The sequence below is a fragment of the Dromiciops gliroides genome, chromosome 3, assembly GCF_019393635.1.
Source record: "Dromiciops gliroides isolate mDroGli1 chromosome 3, mDroGli1.pri, whole genome shotgun sequence".
NCBI lineage: Eukaryota > Metazoa > Chordata > Mammalia > Microbiotheria > Microbiotheriidae > Dromiciops > Dromiciops gliroides.
The window spans coordinates 550,629,942-550,651,756 of record NC_057863.1 but is presented as its reverse complement, the minus strand read 5'-3'; the positions used below and the strand labels follow the sequence as shown (position 1 = coordinate 550,651,756).

Sequence of the window (21,815 nt, the reverse complement as noted above, 5' to 3'; positions counted from 1 at the left end):
TCACACACACAAAAAAGAGCAAATTAGAGAAGTAGAAGAAAAACTGGAAAAAGAAATGAGAGTAATTAAAGGGAATTGGGGAAAAAAAGTCAATAGCATAGAAAAAGATATCTAAAAATTCACAGAAGAAAATAACTCCCTAAAAAATAGAATTGGCCAAATGGGAAAGGAAGTAAAAAAAGCTTACTGAAGAAAATAATTCCTTAACATTTAGAACTGAGCAAGTGGAAGCTAATGACTCCATGAGACATTAAGATAGTAAAAAAAAAAAAATCAAAAGAGAAAAACCAAAACATTCTCATCCACCCATTCCACCAGGAAAGTCTTCACATGATTGGGGTAGACCCCCCCCCCCAACTCACTGACTAGTTTGTGGACCATTAGTTACTCTCCAATCTGGAGAGCAGTTTGGAACTATGGCCAAAGGGCTATAAAACTATGCATACTCTCTGATTCAGCGATACCAGTGTGAGGTCTATATTTCAAAGATGAGAGAGAGAGAGAGAGAAAGAACCTGTTTGTACAAAAATATTTATAGCTCTTTATATGGTGGCTAAGAATTGGAAATCTAAGGAATGCCCATCAGTTGAGGAATGGCTAAACAAGCTGTGGTTTATGATTGTGATGGAATATTAATGTGCTATAAAAATTATAAGCAGGACAATTTCAGAAAAACTTGGGAAGACTTACACAAACTGATGCAAAGTGAAATGAATAGAACCAAAAGAACATTGCACACAGAAACAGCAATATTGTCAATGAAGAGCTGTGAATGGAGGCACCTAGGTGGCGCAGTGGATAGGGCACTGGCCCTGGAGTCAGGAGTACCTGAGTTCAAATCCGGCCTCAGATACATAACACTAGCTGTATGACCCTGGGCAACTCACTTAACCCCAATTGCCTCACTAAAAAAAAAAAAAAGCTGCGAATGACTTTGCAATTCTCAGCAATACAATGATCTAAGACAATCTCAAAGGATTAATGATGAAGCATACTATCTGCCTCCAGACAAAGAATTGATATTGTTTAAATATAGACTGAAACATGCTATTTTTCATTTTTTCTTTCATTCTTTGTCATTTAAAAGACTAATATGGAAATGTTTGCACATGTATAACCTATATCTGATTGCTTACCATCACAGAAGGGGGAAGGAGAAAGAGGGGGAGAGAGAGAGAGAGAGAGAGAATTTAGAACTCAAAACTTTTTTAAAATGTTAAAAAATTGTTTTAACCTATAATTGGGGAAAAGCAAAATATAATTTTTAAAAAGGAAAGCAGCAAGAGCTAGAAAAAGAAATTCTATTTTCTTCAGAGCTCTATAATATCTAACTTTTTCAGAATTTTATTCACCTCTTTAACCTATTTCTGTTGTTGTTGTTATATTTATCTAGTACTGAGAGGGGGAAAGTTGAGGTCCCCCACTAGTATAGTTGTATTGTCTATTTTCTCTTGTATCTTACTCAACTTCTTCAAAAATTTAGATGCCATGCCATATATGTTTGGTGCATATATATTTAGTATTGATATTACTTCATTGTCTATGGAACCTTTCAGCAAGATATAGTTTCCTTCCATATCTCTTTTAATTAGATCTATTTTTGCTTTTGCTTTGTCTAAGATCAGTTATATTTGTCAGAGTAACAGCACCAAAATTGTTGAAGAATTAATTTGCTACTCTGCATTTACTGGCTTTGCCAAAACATTTTTATCACTTGTGGCCCAAAAGGAAAGGCCTGGATCACAGTCCTTAGCCGAATGACCTGAGGTAAGTATAGATGAATAATTCTTAATCTTTTGAGAACACAGAAAAATTAAATGAGCGTGGTACAAAGTTAGGAGATTAATGAAGGTATACACTGTTGGAAGAAAAATGAAGGTATTCAAAATGGTCAGTGAAGCTCAGCAGCTAAGTGGGAGTTTGGGGAATATTCTGAGAAAAAGGTTACATATTTGTGAATAATTGATTGCAGCAATTAGAGTAGATACTTACCATTGTTCCGGCTAAAGGCAGAAAGGGTTTTCATGGGAATGAAAATTTCTTATAGTCTTTAGTGTGTAACGATTGGAATAACGCCACCTGCTGGATACTTACTGTAGAAGAGTTCTGCCCATGAAGCGAAGGTCTTTGAGGGCAAGACCAGGCATCAGGAAGTGACGCAGACTAGTGGGAGGAGGAAGGAAGAGACTGGCGCTCAGTCTCTTTCTCTTTCCTCTGGACTCTGGCGGAGAAGGGAGCTGGAAATGTGCTCTCCCTTTAATAGATAGGAATCTAGACCTTTCTCTCTCTCTTTACCAAATTCTTATTCTCCTTAATAAATGCTTAAAAGTCTAACTCTTGCTAAAGCTTATAATTTATTGGCGACCACTCATTAAATATTTTAGACAGACTAGCTAGAATTTTAGCCCTTAACAGATGGTGACCACGAAGGGATAAGCTGAACCTCACTTCTGATCTTCCGGTTGGGTAAGAAATTTCCCCTACCCTTTAAACTGCTAAGTACTGGCGCACTGGCTGTGTTTTCCCTTTAAATTTTTTCGAATGGACCTTTTAAACTCCCTAATTATCCTATTTTTGATTTTGGTCTGTTTAACCAGACAAATGGGAGATAAGATCATGTTAATGCTTTGTTTTTGTGGATTTTCTATTTTTCTTTTTATTTTTGTTAAAAGAGCCAGCAACTTACTCACACAAGGAAATATCTCTCCCTCTCCCAACCGTGCTTTTTCAGAGAAACCTGAAGAGATTCCCGCAGCTTTTCCCAGTTCTAACACTAATTGTTGCTCTAATTTTGCATGCCTGGAGGCAATGACCCACCCTCTAGAAGCTTTTAATCCCCTAGCACCTGGAGGCAAAGTGGGGGAAGAGGAATCCAGGCCTGAGTTCAAAATCAAGTCTGATTCAAATTGCTCTGGTCCCTCCCCTCCTCTCCAGACCCCACCCTCTACTCCTCCTATGGCCAAGCCCATTGCTTCCCCTGCCTGGGAAGTCCAGAGATCTGATGCGCATGCTCAACTTTTTCTACCTGCATTTGCAGCTTCAGGCTCAGCCCTTCCCCGGCCTGGCTGTGCTTTTGAGACAATCTTAGAAAACTCTTTAAATTCCAGATATGCTCGTTTTGTTCATAATTTTGCTAACCTGCTTTTGTCTTTAATTAGTAATCTTATAAAGCATTTGTATGGTGAAAAGACTGACAGACAATATAGAGGGGTTAAAGAAGAAAAACTTAAGCTGAATAAGAATGACAATCAACATAGTTCAAGACTCTGCCTCTTTTGCCATGGAAGGGTATATATTTTACAGAAATGTAGAAGTAAGCAGCAAGGTATTGATATGAGTATTGGGGATTTTAGATACCGGAATCAAAAGTGTTCTGAATTCACTCAGAGTAATAGTATCAGTTCAGAGGTTACATAGGATTTCTATGCTATTATATATACATTTTGAAATTAATGGTATGGGTTTATTTTCATAGAGATTTTCATGCTTTTGAGATTGTGTCTTATACTTAGTTTCTAAAACAAGGAGAATATTTGTAAAAGCTTTTTATAGTCATGTGATCAAGTTTATATTTTATAATACTCTTATTAATATTAAGTTCATATTCATTTAGATTTCCTTAGTTTGAATTTCATTGTCTTTTATTGTTCCATGTGTATTTTCTTCTATTCATTTGTCTATCTAATTTTGAAACATTGCAAGATGGTTTTGATTTTATTATACAATGTTAATTCTAGGAGTATTGTGCTCCCATATTCTGAGTTGTTTGTTTTTGTTATTTTTTCTCAACTGATTATTTGATCAAACTCTTTAAAGCATTTCCCTGGCAAATTGTTTGCCATGGCAAGTGTAAATTGATTCTAGAAGTATTATTTTTGATAAGCATATTCCAAAAAAAAAAAAAAAAGAGGGGAACATTTGTAAAAGTTTTCTTTGAGATTGTGTTGTGCTTTAACTTGTATTTAAATATGCTCAGATTTTTTCAAAAAAGTAATTGTATACTAAGTTAAAAAAAAAGGGGTATTATTTGAAATTGTTGCATAATTATATATTGTGTTCTGAGTCAAGATGTATTCACATTTTTTGCAATCATTTATTATCCTCATTTTTAAATCCATATGAGACTTGGATTATGGAAATTTATCATTTAAGACATTAATTGCCTTTATTCTGAGTTATCAGATGCCAGTCCAATCACAAGAGGAATACGTGCAAGAGCAGACACTGAACTGTCACATGAGGGGAGACATGCATGAAGTCAAGGTATGGCCGAGGGAACGGCTTTTGACAAATGTTGAGGTTGGATTCTCTTGGTTTAATATTTTATTTTATTTTTCCCCACAATATTGTACAGATGGCTGGAAGTATTGATCCCACCCATCTCACTTCTACACCTGGCTTCTATGCTCCCTCCTATATGCCTGATGCCATGGACATCTCAATCCCATGCATCTGATTAAGTCTGACTCAGTTTCTTCCAATATGTTCGGTGGCTTGGACATATATTCCATCCACCTATTTTAAGCCTGGCATACTGTATGAGCAGTATATATTGCTCAAGTGTGGGAATGCTCATATCCCATCATTTCTTTGTTCTTTTATGGTAACCCCCATAATTATCTCAGATGTCATGATAAATAACAGTGTTGAATTTGGCCTTGACATCTGTTACCAATTATATTAGATTTAAAAATTTCTCATAATGGCATGAGGATAATTAGGCAGATGATGCAAAAAGTGATGAAACAAAGATAAAAAAATTATTTTAAAAAATTAATATCGCAGCAATTGTCTTCTCAATTACCCTCCATAAAGGGGGACTATAATAATAATATAATTTTAAAGAATGGTTCAATTTTTGTTTTATTATGTTTCATGTGTAACAACTAAGATTATGAATTCCCTTAGACATGTTTTTGAGAACTTTCATTGTTTGATTTGATTATTGACAAAGCTATTTTAAAGTTGTGTTAAGCTCAATTTTGTAGGAAATTTCCTGGCTGATTACCAGTATCCACACATCAACCCCTGAAAAGACTTCCATTCCACGACTACACCTAGAGGACATCTGAGAAAAGACTTTCAGAGACTTTAAATGAACAGTTTTGATTTGTTGTTTTTGTTGTTTTTTTTTCTCTTTCTGTTATAATATACACCATCTGTAACATGTATTCTCTGCAGAGGCCCTCCCTTTGCAAGACCAATGTCAAAGCGTCGGTTCATGAGGACAAAAAAAAAAAAATATCGCCCCTCTGGACAAAACTTTCCTCTCTTCCTTTTCTATATTGTTGTTCACATATTATTAGTTAGCAATAGTTATCATATTGTTTTTACTGTTCCGTCAAGGAAATATTTTGTTTCTTGAGGAACAACAGGGGGGACTGTAACGATTGGAATAACGCCACCTGCTGGATACTTACTGTAGAAGAGTTCTGCCCATGAAGCGAAGGTCTTTGAGGGCAAGACCAGGCATCAGGAAGTGACGCAGACTAGTGGGAGGAGGAAGGAAGAGACTGGCGCTCAGTCTCTTTCTCTTTCCTCTGGACTCTGGCGGAGAAGGGAGCTGGAAATGTGCTCTCCCTTTAATAGATAGGAATCTAGACCTTTCTCTCTCTCTTTACCAAATTCTTATTCTCCTTAATAAATGCTTAAAAGTCTAACTCTTGCTAAAGCTTATAATTTATTGGCGACCACTCATTAAATATTTTAGACAGACTAGCTAGAATTTTAGCCCTTAACAAGTGTAAAAAGGTCTAGCCTACCCATAGTCCTCTTCAGTAATATCAACCTCTCTAGAAGTACAACAAATTATGACAAGCCACCAGCCCTGATTCTTTTTGGGGGGGGGGGGGGGGGGGGGGGGGGGGGGGGGGGGGGGGCAATTGGGGTTAAGTGACTTGCCCAGGGTCACACAGCTAGTAAGTGTCAAGTGTCTGAGGCTGGATTTGAACTCAGGTCCACCTGAATCCAGGACCAGTGCTTTATCCACTGCGCCACCTAGCTTCCCCATGCTAGCCCTGATTCTACAAATGCCTGATGATATATTATCTTCAGTAATTGTACTGTCTATAGTTAACAAACATTTATTATTTATGTGAATGCTGAAATAGACCTGTCCCAGTGTTGGGCATTCAATCCTGAAAGTACCTTTTTTTCAGGACTATCCAACATCTTTTTTCTTCGCAATGAGAGTTCTAAGATGTTCTGTTTTAATTACTATAAATGTTGTTGTGTTGTTCAGTCATGTCCAATTCTCTGTGACCTCATTTTGGGGTTTTCTTGGCAAAGATACTGGAATGGCTTGCTATTTCCTTCTCTATCTTATTTGACAGATAAGAAAACTGAGGCAAACAGGGTTAAGTGATTTGCCCAGGATCACACAGCTGGTAAGTGTCTGAGGCTGAATTTGAACTTCTAAGCTCAGTGCTCTATCCACTGCACCACCTAGCTGCCCCTAATATAAATATAAATAATCAGGCTTTATCTGATTCTTACTCTCATAGGGAAACCCCAAAGATATGTCTACTTAGCTTACTGATGAGATAGACCACCTAATGTGATTTAAATACCATTAAGTGACCATTAAATCACTTTGAGTGGAAGTCTATCTCCATTAAATGACTGGGGGGGGGGCAGCTAGGTGGCACAGTGGATAGAGCACCAGCCCTGGATTCAGGAGGACCTGAGTTTAAATCCGGCCTCAGACATTTAACACTAGCTGTGTGACCCTGGGCAAGTCACTTAACCCCAATTGACTCACCAAAAAAAAAAAAAAAAAGAACAAAGTGACTAGGGGGACAGTTAGAGTGCTGGGCCTGTAGTCAGAAGGATTCATTTTTGTGGGTTCAAATCCAGCCTCAGACTTGCCCAGCTCTGTGATCCTGGGCAAGTCACTTAACCCTGTTTGTCTCAGTTTCCTCATCTGTAAAATGAGCTGGAGAAGGAAATGATAAACCACTCCAATATCTCTGCCAAGAAATCTCCAAATGGGATCACAGTGTCTCTTGTGTTTGAGCCCTTCCCTCTATTAGTACAGCTACCATCTTAGTTCAAGCCTTCATCACCTCTCACCTACATCATTGCAATAGCATTTTTTTTTTGCAATAGCATCTTAACTAGTCTCCTTGCCTCCCATCACTCCAGTTCATCTTACACGATGCTACCAGAGTGATTTGCCTTATGTCCAGATCTGACCACATCACTCCCCTACTCAACCACTGGCTCCTTGTTGCCTCTGGGTGGTTAGTTATCCTTTGCTCTTGAAGAGGACCAAAATGGCATCCCTATGTTGGGGGTCAAGGTACAGTGTGTCTGACTGTGGTTGATCAGACTAATATGAGGTCAGAAGGCTCTAGAATACAATATCAACTCCTCTCTTTAGACTTTAAAGCCCTTTCCAACTCAGTCCTACCCTATCTTTCTAACCTCACTGGAGATTACTCTCCCTCCCACACTCTGAGATCCAACCCAACTGGCTTTCTCTCTTTTCTTCTCACAGGGTACTCCATCTCCTGTCCCATTGCCTTTGCACTGGCCCTTCCACGTGCCTAGAATGCCTTCTCACCTCTTCCTCATAGAGTCCCTTTCTTCTTCCCTTGAGATGCAACTGAAGCACTACAGATCTCTTCCACATCATGGGGGTTAGGGGCAGCCCCCCTCCCTAGATCTGGAAAATATTTTGACCCTTCCTTCATACCAGAGAAAAAAATTTGAATTTCTTCTTTTTCTTTTACAGGGTGTTTATGGTGCTATATGATCAAATTTGAGTTGATATTATACAATATTATATGTATGTATTTCTGAGTTCTTAAGCTTTTTCTGTGTAATCTGCTGGCCTTCACATGTCATCTGTGGCTTCCACAAAACTCTGCCAAAAATCCCTTTTAATTTCTTATGTGTGGGAGCAGCTAGGTGGAGCAGTGGATAAAGCACTGGCCCTGGATTCAGAAGGACCTGAGTTCAAATCCAGTCTCAGACACTTGACACTTACTAGCTGTGTGACCCTGGGCAAGTTACTTAACAATAATTGCCCTGCAAAAAAAATAAAAAATAAATTTAAAACATTCTTATGTGGTCCCTTGAGATATAAAAACCACAATGGGAAAGTCATGATGTAGAAGGGATAACTGTAGTTACTACATTAGCCTTTCCTGTTCTCTCTAACTAATAATGCCCTCTCTCCCAAACTATCTCCCTCATTTAACTACTTTATATTTATTCTCTTTATATTTATCCTTTATATACTTATATATGTACTGGTTCTCTCCATTAGAATGTAAGCTCATCGAGGGCAAAGAAAGTTTCTTTTTTGTTTTTGTATAACCAATTCCTAGCACGGTGTCTGGTGCATAGTAGGTGCTTAATAAATGCTTCCCTATTGATTGTAACCTTGCCTCAACAAGGAGAGAAACACACTTTTTAAAAAATAAATTTTATTTTCAGATCTATGTTCTCCCTCTCCCACATTTCCCATCCTCCCCCATTGAGAAAGCAAGGAAAACAAAACTCCTGTTATAAATATTCATAGTCAAGCAAAACATAAGCATTGGACATGTCCCCTCAGAATATGCCTCAATTTGTGTTCTCCGAGTTCTCTATAAGGAGATGGTTTTCATTTTTCATCTTAAATTCTCTGGAATTGTGTTTGGTCACTGTGTTGATGGGCATTCCTAAGGCTTTCCAAGTTTTGTCATTATAACATTATAAATTATTCTCCTGGTTCTGCTCACCTCACTCTACCTCAGTTCATACAAATCTTTCCTCATTTCTCTGAAATCATCTCCTTCATCATCTCTTACATTATAATAAGACACTCATGTATCTCGGGGGACACTGAATATGGGAACTTGTCAGATGTGGAAGTACTATAATTTAAGTATTGTTTCTTCTTTCATTTTAATAAAACTTTCTTTTGATAGATTATGGACAGTATACTTTCCGTTAGGAAATTATGCCAGTTTCCTGAGCTGTCCAGCAGATAGAGTCTTTTTTCTACCACAGACTACATCAACAATGCCCCCAAAGCTATTAAACTGTGAATATTCTTCTATCCAGTGATATCACTATTAGGTCTGTAATCCCAAAGAGATCAAATAATGAGGAAAAGATCTCATATGTACAAAAATATTTATAGCAGCTCTTTTTGTGATAGAAAATAATTAGAAACTAAGGGGATACCCATCAATTGGAGAATGGCTGAACAAGTTATGGTATGAATGTATGGAAAACTCTTGTGTTGTAAGAAAAAATTAATGAGATTGGTTTCAGAAATCTTGGCAATACTTGTATGAACTGATGTAAAGGGAAGTAAGCAGAACCAAAATAATAATTGATATGATAACAATGTTATAAAGGTAATTAACTCTGAAAGACTTAGCAACTGATCAACATAATGGCCAACTTCAATTCCAGAGGACACATGATGAAACATGCTATCCATTTCCAGATAGAGATCTAGTGGACTCAGAGTGCAGATTAAAACATATTTTCTTTGCCTTTTGCCTTTTTTGCTTCTTTTTTTAGACATTTGCTTCTTTTTTCAGGAATTTGTTTCACATGACTATACATATTTGTAATGGATTTTGTTTTTCTTACCTTCTTAATAGGTGGGAAATGGGGGAGGCAAAGAAAGAGAATTTGGAACTCAAAAGAAAATGGAATTTTTAAAAACCAGACCATATCATTTTTGCTTTTTAAAAAGGTTTTATTTTTTAAACTTTTGGGGTTTTTTTTACATCCCTGTCACTTTCAAGTAATTAAACATAACAGAACTCTGGCTTGTAACATTTCCTCCCCCTTTCACCCCCCCCCCCAAAGAAAACAGTTAAGCAAAACAAACATATATCAACCATAGGTCACTCTATATGGCATTCCATATCTGTAGTCCACCTCCTGAGAGGAGGGAAATAAATTTTGTCTAGGAGATAACATGTCCCTATATTTCTGAATGAGGATTCAAGCCAAGAAAAGTATAACATTCCCCCAAATCAACCCAGACACAGTGAACTGCTGAAGGGTTTCAGACACAAAGGTAAGAAGGTGTGGTTCATAACCCCTATAATACAGAAGATCAGTGGTTCTGGGAGGGGGAGCCGGTGGGCCCTCCTGACTCTTTAGGGGAATCTTAGTGGCCACCATCAGGAAGTAGAAGAGAGGCAAAAGCTGGAGAAGACAAGTGGGATGGGAGAAAAAGCAGCTTCAGACAAAATAAAGATAAGATGGTCTCTTCCTGTCCCCTGCAAACCACCCACCAACCCCAACTAACGACCCAGGGGAGGGAGGATTGAAGCGGGTTTTCAAAGATGCTGGCAAGGATCTCCTGGTTCCTGGCAGATGTCAGTGGGGAACATCCCAGATGGATATCCAGAGAAGCAGGTCACTTGACCAAGTTGTCTTCTCTCCCATCTGCAGCCCCCAGCAAATGTCCTGGCACAAAATGTTAAGTGCCCATGAGCCTTTCATTGTTCATGCATGGGGCTTCTGTCTTCAGCCAAACAAGTTGTGGAGCATTCTATGGGATTCAATAAAAAAGAAAATACCAGTTAGTACCTTCCTCTATGTGATGAGATTGGACACTGATTAACGCCCAACCTCAATTTACACACACGTATTGTTGCCAAGTTTGGCTTGGTCTAATTCAAGCAAGTGGTGATGAAATGGGAAGAACACTGGTCATGGAGTCAGAAGGTCTGAGTTCCAGTTCTGGCTTTGCCATTTATTGGAGGTAGGATTATGGACAGGTTGCCTCCTCTCTCTCAGCTTCGGTGACTTCATCTATAAACATATACTACCTGTCCCATTGTCACAAAAGGACTTTACAGAAAAAAGTGGTACACATGAGCAGTTATAAGGAGAGCATGACACATGAGTGAGAGCCTACTACAGGATAAGGGAGGTGCTAGGTCCAAATTTGTAGATTTATCTGTAGAAGAGACCAAAGAGCTCATGTGATCCAACACTCTCATTTACAGATGGAGATTACAATAGCATAGGACACACAGGTAGGAAGTAGTAGAAGCATTCTCCTCTTCATTTCCTCTGCTTTCCTCTCCTCCTAAACTCTGCCTAATTCTTATTGTCTATTACTTTCTCTGCCAGAATTTTCCCTATTTCCAGAATTTGCAGTCATAACGGCTAATAAAGGGCAAAACCAGAGTTAAAACTAGGGCCTTCTGCCTCTATGGCCAGAATTCTATCCATTTCATCACACCTGAATGGAATGTTGGTCAGACCACATCAATCACTCACAACAATAAGTGATGAAGTAATCATTTATTAGGGTCCTGGAATTGCTAAACCAAGAATACAAAGAAAAGAAAAAAAAACAGGCCTTGCCCTCAAGGAGCTTACATGCTAATTGGAGAGATGGCATGGAAGGCAACCTTAGAGGAGAAAGCTCAAGGAGTTGGGGGAACTGGGAAGGCCTTCTGCAGAAGGTGGCAATTGAAGTGAGTGTTAGAAAAAGTCAAGAGGTGAAGATGAAGTGAGTGAATGTCAGGGGAGAAGAACAGCAAGTATGATTGGACCCCAGAATCAAGGATGTAGTGCAAAGTCTAAGAACACTGGAAAGGTAGGAAGAGGCCAGGTTGTGAAGTGCACTAAATGCCAAAAAGAGTACTTTCTATTTGGTCCTCTAGGTAATTGATAGTAGTAGTAGTAGTAGCAGCAGCAGTAGGTAGTGCATTGATAAATTGGAGCACATTCAGAGGAGAGTTAACTAACCATGTGAGGAGACTCAAAAACATGTCATCCAGGCATTAGCTGAGAAGATGGGATGTTTGAGTCTGGTGAACAGATTTGGGGGAAGAGGATAATAGAATGACTCATTTCCAATATTTGAAGGGCTATTTATGGTGCAGAAGTTGAACCAATTTCAGCTCAAGATAAAGAATTTTCTGACAACCAGAGTCCATGTAAGATAACAGAAAGAACATGGAGTCAGGAAAGAAATGGTTTTGAATTCCAGCTCTGATATTTATTAGCTGTGTGTGACCATTAGACAATCCTCAACTTGACCCTGAACCTCAGTTTCCTCCTTTGTCAATAATTTGTCAATCATTGAGAAAATGATTTTTAAATGATCTGATATGGATAATAGTAATATGGATTATTCCCTACTTCAAAGGGATGTCAATCAATCAATAAGCATTTATTAAGCCCCTACTATGTGCCAGGACTGAGCTAAGAACCAGCAGTCATGAGGAAGGCACTTTTCAAACCTTATAGCACTAAAAGTATTATTCTAACAGCCTTTTAAAGTAACAAATTAATTGTCATTGGAGGTCTTCAGGTAGATTCTGAGTGATCACTTTTCAGGACTGTTATTGAAATGATTCTTGCTCAGATACAAATTAAACTGAAAGACACAGCAATAAAAGTAGTAATTTTTTATCATCTCTGGGAACATAGGAATAGTATTTTGAAACAACCTAGAAATATGTTTAATATGATCATAATGTATAAACTATATCAGATTGCTAGCTGGCTTCAGGGAGGGGGAGAGGGAAGGGAGGGTAGGAGAAAAATTTGGAACTCAAAAAAATTTTTACATGTGATTGGAAAAAATCGTTAAATAATATTAAAAATACATTAAAATATAATTGGGAAATGTTTAACAAAATAAATAAAAATGTAATACAACATCAAAAATTTAAAAATAAAAACAACCTAGGATCATGAATTAGGGCAGCTAGGTGTTGCAGTGGATAGATCTTCCTAAATTCAAATATGACCTCAGACACTAGCTATATGACCCTGAGCAAGTCACTGAGAGAAATGATTATTAATAACCAATGATTTGGGAAGATTCAGATTTCCCCCTTTTTCTTTTTATCCTCATTTCAAGACCTCAGTCTTTGAAAGCTGAACTACCCTTCTCCTCTATCCAGACCTGGAGAAGCCAATGTGTTCTATTCGGGTTTGGGTGGAGATAATTCTTTGAATAGATTGCCCAAGGCTGCTGGTAACTTAGAAGTAAATGACATAATCAAAGTTTAGGTCCAGTCCTTCCTTGTAATATTCATTCTCTCATTAATTGTTAGCCAATAAGACTTGATTGCCACTCTGGGAATACTTCCTCTTCTAATGGCCATATAAACTATGAGCCCTCCACCATGATTGTGTTTGGTCTAAGAGAGACCATCCTTTTATGTTACTTTTGTTAAAATTTTTGTGGGGCAATGAGGGTTAAGTGACTTGCCCAGGGTCACACAGCTAGTGTCAAGTGTCTGAGGCTGGATTTTAACTCAGGTCCTCCTGAATCCAAGGCCAGTGCTTTATCTACTGTGCCATCTAGCTGCCCTGAGACCATCCTTTTAGTAAATGTAAATGTAAGTGTCCATCCTTTTTTATCAAAATGCTGCCATTATTAATAAAATGATTAAATTACCCAAAAATTATGTCTCTTGAAACTTTTTAAACACTCTATCACTTCACCCTATTTGCCTCATTTCCTCATCTGTAACGTGAGCTGGAGAAGGAAATGGCAAACCACTCCAGTATCTCTGCCAAGAAAATCCCAAATGGAGTTATGAAAAGTCGGATATGACTGATAAGACTGAACAACAAGAAGGACCATGAATTCTTCCACCTCCCCCAAGGCATCCTATCTCCTAATCCTTACCCTACCTAGCCTGGTGCAACTGTCTTGGCCTGACACCACAGAGTCAGGGTGGAATAATGGAAACAGTATTTGTCTTGGAGTCAAGACATGACTTCCAGTTACCTCTGTCCCTTATTGGCTGGGTGACTTTCAAAAAGTCATCGAACAAGACTTTGAACAACTCTGAGCCCCAATCTCCTCACCAGTAAAATAGGAACAAGAATTTATGCCCAGGCAACTGCATGGGCTGTCGTGAGGACCAAATTCAATAATTATTACTTCCATTTCTGCAGTGCTTTACAATTTAGTCAATGGGGGCAGCTAGGTGGCGCAGTGGATAAAGCACCAGCCCTGGATTCAGGACTCCCTGAGTTCAAATCCTGCCTCAGACACTTGACACTTAGCTAGTTATGTGACCCTGGGCAAGTCACTTAACCCTCATTGCCCTGCAAAAAAAAAGAAAAGAAAAGAAAAACAATTTAGTCAATGCTTTCCAGGTGGGCAGCATGACCCTCATTTTACAGATAAGGAAATTGAGCTTCACTGGCGGCTCCGGGTATTTTCTCCAGCTCTCCCCTCTCATCTCTGCCTCCTGGCCTCCCTGTCTTCTTTCAAGTCCCAGCTTAAATCTTGTCTTCTATGGGAAGCCTTCCCAATCCCTCTCAATTCCAGGGCCTTGTCTCTGTTGATTATTTCCTACTCATCAAGCACATAGCTTGTTTGTCCATATTTGTTCGCATCTTGTCTCCCCCATTGGATTGTAAGTTCCTTGAGAATAGGGACTGTCTTTTGCCTTTTTTTTTTTTTTGGTATCCCCAGTGCCTGGCACAGAGTAGGCACTTAATAAGTGTTTATTGACTGACTAAATGGGACTAGGACATAAAACTAGGTCCTTTTACCCCAGTGCTTTCCCACTACACAGAACTTTGTTGTGCTAATAGATGTAAGGCACTTTGTAAACTGTAAAATGTCACAATGTTGTTCAATCATTTCAGTCATGTCTGACTCTTCATGACCTCATTTGAGGTTTTCTTGGCAGAGATAGTGGAATGGTTTGAGCTTTCCTTCTCTAGCTCCTTTTACAGATGAGGAAACTAAGGCAAACAGGGTTAAGTGACTTGCCCAAGGTCACATAGCTAATAAATGTATGAGATTGGAGGAGTCTTCCTGACTCTAGGTCCAGATCTCTCTACCACCCAGATGCCCCCAAAATTATATTAATAAATTAATACTATTGTAACTTCATACAAGAAGCCTAGCTATTCAGACTCCAAATTACAGAATGAATACCCAGGAGAAAATGAATAAGTCTGTGCTCACAGGGAGCATAAATTTTCAAACTCTTGTATATAAAGTAGCAGAAAATACTCCCATGTGAGAATATGCTCCTAGAAGAGGGCTATTGGGTCAACTCCCCGTGTGTGTGTGTGTGTGTGTGTGTGTGTGTGTGTGTGTGTGTGTGTGTGTGTCTACTTACAGGGGCCTTTCTGGAGACAATGGCTCCTCCCATGTCACCTAACCTGGTGGTCCTAAACTCCAGGTGCATATTGTTTTTTGTTTTGGTTTGGTTTTGCAGAGCAATGGGGGTTAAGTGACTTGCCCAGGGTCACACAGCTAGTAAGTATCAAGTGTCTGAGGCCGGATTTGAACTCAGGTCCTCCTGACTCCAGGGCCGGTGCTTTATCCACTGCGTCACCTAGCCGCCCCCCTGCATATTGGTTTTTAAGAGCCTATCTTTGTATTTCTGTTATTGAATTCTTTGGTTTTTGATACAAAAACTTAATTCAATGATATTTGAACAGAGAGGAAAAACAAAAAACACAAAACAATGACTTGAGGATCAGCAACAGCCCCATTTGCTTCTAACCCATAGATGTTTCCCAAGGTAGGAATGAGGGGAATATCTGATAGGTGGATTTAGCCTTCACACCCATCTCGTAGGCCACCTTAGGGTTAGGGCCTGTATTAAAGAGCAGTCAGGGAGCTGGAGGACCCTAGCTCACTGATCAAATAGCAGAAAGGGTGAGGGGAGGTGGTTTGGGGGAAAGGCAAAGAGAGGCCTGAAGGTCCAGGGGCTGCAGCAGAAATGTTGGGGAAGGGAGGGACCCGGGGAGGTCGCTTATCCCCTGGACCTAATTCTAGGAAGACTTGCTGTCTGTCGAACAGCCCACTTCTGGGTGTGCTGGAGTCTTAAAGATAAGCAAAGGCACCTTTGGAACTGCCAGGAAAGGTCAGGATGAGAGCTAAGACCTTGAACAGGTCAAGGTTGCCTTGCAGAAGAATATAATTAGTCATAGTGATAGTACATGAAATGTTAAGACGCCCAGGTGCGCTGAAATGGTACGGTAGTGAAAATATTGTGAACAGTATAAAGGGCTTCCTGTTGTTACAGGGGGTAAAACAGACTAAGGGAGAAAGGCGTCAAAAGAGACAGAGATGGAAACAGAGAGAGAGAGAGAGAGAGAGAGAGAGAGAGAGAGAGAGAGAGAGAGAGAGAGAGAGGAGAGAGAGAGAGAGAGAGAGAGAGAGAGAGAGAGGAGAGAGAGAGAGAGAGAGAGAGAGAGAGAGAGAGAGAGAGAGAGAGAGAGAGGAGAGAGAGAGAGAGAGAGAGAGAGAGAGAGAGAGAGAGAGGAGAGAGAGGAGAGAGAGAGAGAGGAGAGAGAGGAGAGAGAGAGAGAGAGAGAGAGAGAGAGAGAGAGGAGAGAGAGGAGAGAGAGAGAGAGAGAGAGAGAGGGGAGAGACATTGTAGGGTGTTAGAAACAGAAGGGACCTCAGAGCCCATCTAGCCTAGCCCCTTACTTGACAGATGAGATGCTAAATGATCTGCCCAAGGTTAGGCAGGTCCTGGCTGAACCTAAGTTCTTTCTACAACATTACTTCTATGCCCTTGGGCAAACCTTTCTGGTTATTGGTTTCCTTATCTATTAAATGAGGGTTATATTTGCCCTACCTACCTCATAAAAAGACTGTAAAGAAAGTGCTTTGTAGGAAGCCATCAAGGGCTAGATACTCATTATTTTATTACCCACATTCCACTCCTATAGCCTGTCTTTCCTCCTAGACAAAGGTCTCCATCCAGACTCCCCTTGGGTTGTGCTCAATGACTCACCTAACAGAGAGCAGGACGCCGGGGTCTACATCGTCAGCCCGGTTATTTCTAGGTATTTCTTTGTCACTTCATTGGCCTTCAGGGTCAAATGGGTGAGGATGTGATGGAGACTGGAGAAATGAAGATGGAACTGAGCCTCGAGGTCCAGCTCTTCCTCTCTCTTCTCTTCTTCTTCTTCCTCTTCATCGTCCTCCTCGTCCTCTTCGTCTGAGTTGGTAATCTTGGACTTCCACTTGTCTTTGGGCAGCAGTCCGTTGTCCACATCCACCCGGATGGACTTGAGCATGGAATAGTAGCTGTAGAGGTCGTGGCTCCCTGCCTCTTCTGTGGGAGCCTCACAGCCTGAGTCTTCCAGGGCCACATCCCTCAGAAGGCTGGGGATCATGACCACCTGCTCCATGTTCCGCACGGTGGCTGAATACCTGTCCATAACGGTGAGCAGGCAGTTTTTGGGGTAGGTCTTGTTCAGGGCCTGCATGGTTGGTTCTTCCGATGTGACTGCTCAGGGAGATGTCTGCCGATTTGCAAACAGCCTGGCTATTTATAGACTGTTCCCCAAGGTTCAGGGTGATCTGGGGGCAGGAGGGAAGAGGCTGACACAGGGCACCGTTGAGTGGAATGGGATGTGTCCCAGCCAGTGGATAAACACATGGCTATCTCTAACCAATCTCAAGAACCCCAGAGTGGAGTCAGGTGACTGAACTCTTCTGGTCTTGATAAAGCAACTGCCTATTTTCTCCCTGGCAACCTTCTACTTGTAAACAGAAGGCCAGGGCTTCAGGCCAGCATGAGCCACATTCTGAGGCTATGTTGCAATACAGTGAGGATGGAAGATTTTCAGTTTTAAAACACACACAATACACTGGCCTGGAGTCAGGAAATCTTTCCTAATCGAATCCGATAGTGCTTTCCCCAACAATGTTACTATATCCATTTGCAAATCATCTCTCCTTAATGTTTTTATATGTAAAATTAGGAGATTGAATGGATCAGAGGTTGTGAAACTTTTCTGTGTCATGGACCCCGTTGACAGTCTGATGAAGCCAACCTGCCCCATATCAGAATCATGTTCTTAGATGCAGAAAATAGAATACGTGAGAGTATAAAAGAAAATCATTATCATGAAATATAGTAATCAAATAGGAAAAAAAAAACCCAAAACCACAAACACATTCACAGATGCCTGGTTAATATCCCTTAACTAGCTGATTTTTAAGGTCCTGTGATGCTATGCTCCATTCCAGCTGGAACATTTTACCCTCTTAGCCCCTAACAACCCCAATATACTGTATCCCGGTGGTCTTTCAAGCTTATCTGCTAACAGTCTGTCTTTCTATCTCTTTCTATCGTTCTATCTCTAGCTATCTCTCTATCCATTTCTATCTCTCTCTCTTTCTCTATCTCTATGTAGCTAGCTAGCTAGCTATCATCTATCTAGCTATCATCTATTCTATCATCTCTATCTATCTATCTATCTATCTATCTATCTATCTATCTATCTATCTATCTATCTATCTATCTATCCATCTATCATCTCCTAAGGCCCTGTCTAACTAACTTTTTATGTACACAGAACCTTCACAGTTCTGCCAGTCTATGACCATCAGTGTAAAGGCTATAGAAATGGAAGACTATTCAATATTCTAAAATCTTCAGTTATTCTTCTTCTAATCCAGGCAATACCGATATTATTTTGCAAGGCACCAGGTTACAAATGGTCTAGAGCAAGGAGGTGTCGCATGCGTGACCCATACAGCCCACATCACTCTGGGTGTCACACAAACCAGATTAAAATGGAATTGGGAAACAAATTTAACAAAAGAATTACAAACACAATTACATAGATAACATTGTCGTTGTTGTTTCATAATTTTTTTAGTCATGCCCAACTCTTTGTGGCCCCTTTTGGGGTTTTCTTGTAAAAGATACTGGAGTGGTTTGCTATTTCCTTCTCCAGCTCATTTTATGGGCAAACAAGCTTAAGTGACTTGCCCAGGGTCATGCAGATAATGTCTGAAGCCAGATTTGAATTCAGGAAGATAAGTCTTCCTGAGTTCAAGCTGGCAATCAATCTGCCATGCTAGCTAGCAGCCCAACTAATATTACATTTTATTTTATTTTTTAATAAATGTTTTCATTTAAAGTTTTGAGTTCCAAATTCTGTCCCTCCCTCCCCTCTCCTCTCGCCTCCTCAAGGTGGTAAGCAATCAGATATAGGTTATACATGAGCAATTATGTAAAAACATTCCCATATTAGTCATTTTGTATAAGAAAACTCAAATAAAAGGGGAATAAAGAAAGCGAAAAATAGCATGCTTCAGTCTGTGTTCAGACAATATCAATTCTTTCTTTGGAAGTAGATAGTCTGCTTCATCATTAGTCCTTTGGGATTGTCTTGGATCATTGTATTGTTGAGAAGAGCTAAGTCATTCGCAGTTCTTCATCAAACAATACTGCTATCACTGTGCACAAGGTTCTTTCTCTTGGTTTTGTTCACTTCACTATGCCTCAGTTCAAAGAAGTCTTTCCAGGCCTTTCTGAAGTCATCCTGCTTGTCATTTCTTATAGCACAATAATATTCCATCACCATCATATACCACAGCTTGTTTAGCCATTCCCCAATTGATGACCATTTCTTTGATTTCCAAATATCACATTTTAAAACTAAATCAATATGTGGGCCATAAGGATCCATATGTACAGATTAGTGGCCCCCATTTTGATTCAAGTCTGACACCACTGGGCTAGCAGCCCATGGGAGGACTCCATTGTCCTTCAAGCTTTGCATTATAGGAGCCCCTGTTCACCAAAATAGCCTTATACAGGTATATCCTTTCTGATGTCATTAATTGCCTTCATAAAAATAATCTTCTTTACAGAGAGAGGTAGTTCTTTAGGAACAATTTAATAAATGGGATGTTGCAGGGAAGGGAATTGAATATAAGCCTGGAGAATAGAAAACTTGGGCAGGGGATAGGGTTGTTCACATCTAAACTGAACTTTAAGATTTTCAAAGTGCTTTTTGTACGTGATCTCCTTCCATCCTTAAGATAACTCTGAGATAACTATCCTGATTTCACAGATGAGGAAATGGAAGTTCAAAGGGGATAAGTGACTTACCTAGGGTCACACAGTTAGTAACTGTCTGAAGTAAGATCCATACGTTAACAGTGCTTTTAAGGGGCATCTAGGTGGTGCAGTGCATAAAGCACCAGTCCTGGATTCAGGAGGATCTGAGTTCAAATCCGACCTCAGGCACTTGACACTTACTAGATGTGTGACCCTGGGCAAGTCACTTAATGCACATTGTCCCACCCCACCCCCCAAAAAAAGAGAGAAAGAGAGGGTTTATAGGAAAATCTTACAGGATGAGAAACTTTGGAGGGGTTACTGTATGCACTATTGAAGTGACTACCCACATCGATGATACCAAGGATGCCCAAGGACACCCAGGAAGTGTGAAAGCTTAAATTGTACGATTCCAAGGCTTCCTATCTATATGATGTGATGCACCTAAGCAGACCATTGAAATATGTGACCTAGAATTACCTTGAGATGGGTCGCAACAGAGTTCAACAATCCAATGTAACTCGCAGGTATCCAAAGGTCTTCAGCCAAATAAAACAAAGTACTTGAGTGGACAGCCAAAACCTGAGGCTATGGCTCCTCTGTGGACACTGATTCCCTTCCTAGCAATTCCTACCAACCCCTAGAATAGCTTGGCTTTCATCTTTACATTTGAATCCCCCTTACGATCCCCTCTCTCCCCCATGAAGCCCAACAATTTGATAAGAGAACTGATATGCAGCCCAGAATGGGGGAAAACCGGTAAAAGTGAAAAGTACAGCTCACCTCCATCTATGAGGAATATTTAAAAAATATTTCTTGAAATATACTAAAAATACTTATTAAATATTTAAATTTTTATTAAAACATTCATGTAAAATATTCAAAATTTGTTTAAGTATTTACCATTAATAAAACATTTGTTTTGAAAAATAAATGTATTTAAATATATTAAGTTTATTTTTAAAATAAATTTTATAAATATTTGCAAAAATATATTGAAATGTCTAAATATTTTTACTACAGAGTTTTGTTTTTATGTTTAATGTGTGATGTTTAAAAATCTAAATTGTGGTCGCCTTAAATCAGAAGCTTCAGCTCCAGTCTAGTCTAGAGTTCCTGCTAGCCCAGTGGTGTCAGACTTGAATCAAAATGGGGGCCACTAATCTGTACATATGGATCCTTATGGCCCACATATTGATTTAGTTTTAAAATGTGATATTTGGAAATCAAAGAAATGGTCATCAATTGGGAAATGGCTAAACAAGCTGTGGTATATGATGGTGATGGAATATTATTGTGCTATAAGAAATGACAAGCAGGATGACTTCAGAAAGGCCTAGAAAGACTTCTTTGAACTGAGGCATAGTGAAGTGAACAAAACCAAGAGAAAGAACCTTGTGCACAGTGATAGCAGTACTGTTTGATGAACACAGTTTTGTTTGTGGAAGCTTTTTTATAGATCTGGAACAGAGGCGGTCCTTACACACTGCTTCAAGGTGATTGGTTGGTGTCATCCAAATCCATTGTCTTTGAAGGTGTTCTCAAGTTGAGTTCACAGTCTAGTTTCTGAGAACAATACCTTCCTAAGGGATAGCCAGGTGTGATTACAATCCAATTAACTTAAAGTAGGCTTAATTAGCAGTCAATCACTCTCACTTGATTCAGTCAGTATAGATTAATCTCCAGGTGGGTCTTTGAGTATCTGCTAAATCCCATTATTTCATCACAAATGTTTATATCTACAAAATGTTTTAGGGAGGTATGGAAGCCCATTTCTGCATGAAAAAAGAATTCTGCTATAGCTAATAAGACTCCCAAGAGATTTCATCCCTAAATTTGGTGCTCTTTGGTCTATTAAGAGTCAAGTCAACATCAGATTGCTTTATATCTTGGAGAGGGGGAGAGAAGGGGGGAGTGGGAGAAAAATTTGGAATTAAAAATCTTATGAAAACAAATGTTGAAAACTATTTTTACATATAACTGGAAAACAATTAAATGCTTATATGATTAAATTTTAAAAATCAAAGAGTCAAGTCA

The 21,815-nt window shown here is 39.4% G+C and overlaps 1 protein-coding gene across 1 annotated transcript; it reads right to left on the bottom strand.

The window, feature by feature from the left end:
- Window positions 1–9,682: 9,682 nt before the first annotated feature.
- On the bottom strand, window positions 9,683–17,272 carry LOC122747059 (thyroid hormone responsive). The gene is made up of 2 exons (XM_043993290.1): window positions 16,710–17,272; window positions 9,683–10,510 (listed from the first exon to the last, which is right to left on the bottom strand). Exon 1 carries the CDS (start codon window positions 17,185–17,187, stop codon window positions 16,735–16,737), a length of 453 nt encoding a protein of 150 aa, XP_043849225.1. The 5' UTR covers window positions 17,188–17,272; the 3' UTR covers window positions 9,683–10,510; window positions 16,710–16,734.
- Between the last annotated feature and the right edge of the window lie 4,543 nt (window positions 17,273–21,815).

Coding starts and splice junctions, on each gene's coding strand:
- LOC122747059 (XM_043993290.1), bottom strand. CDS start 17,187: ATGCAGGCCCTGAACAAGACCTACCCCAAAAACTGCCTGCTCACCGTT.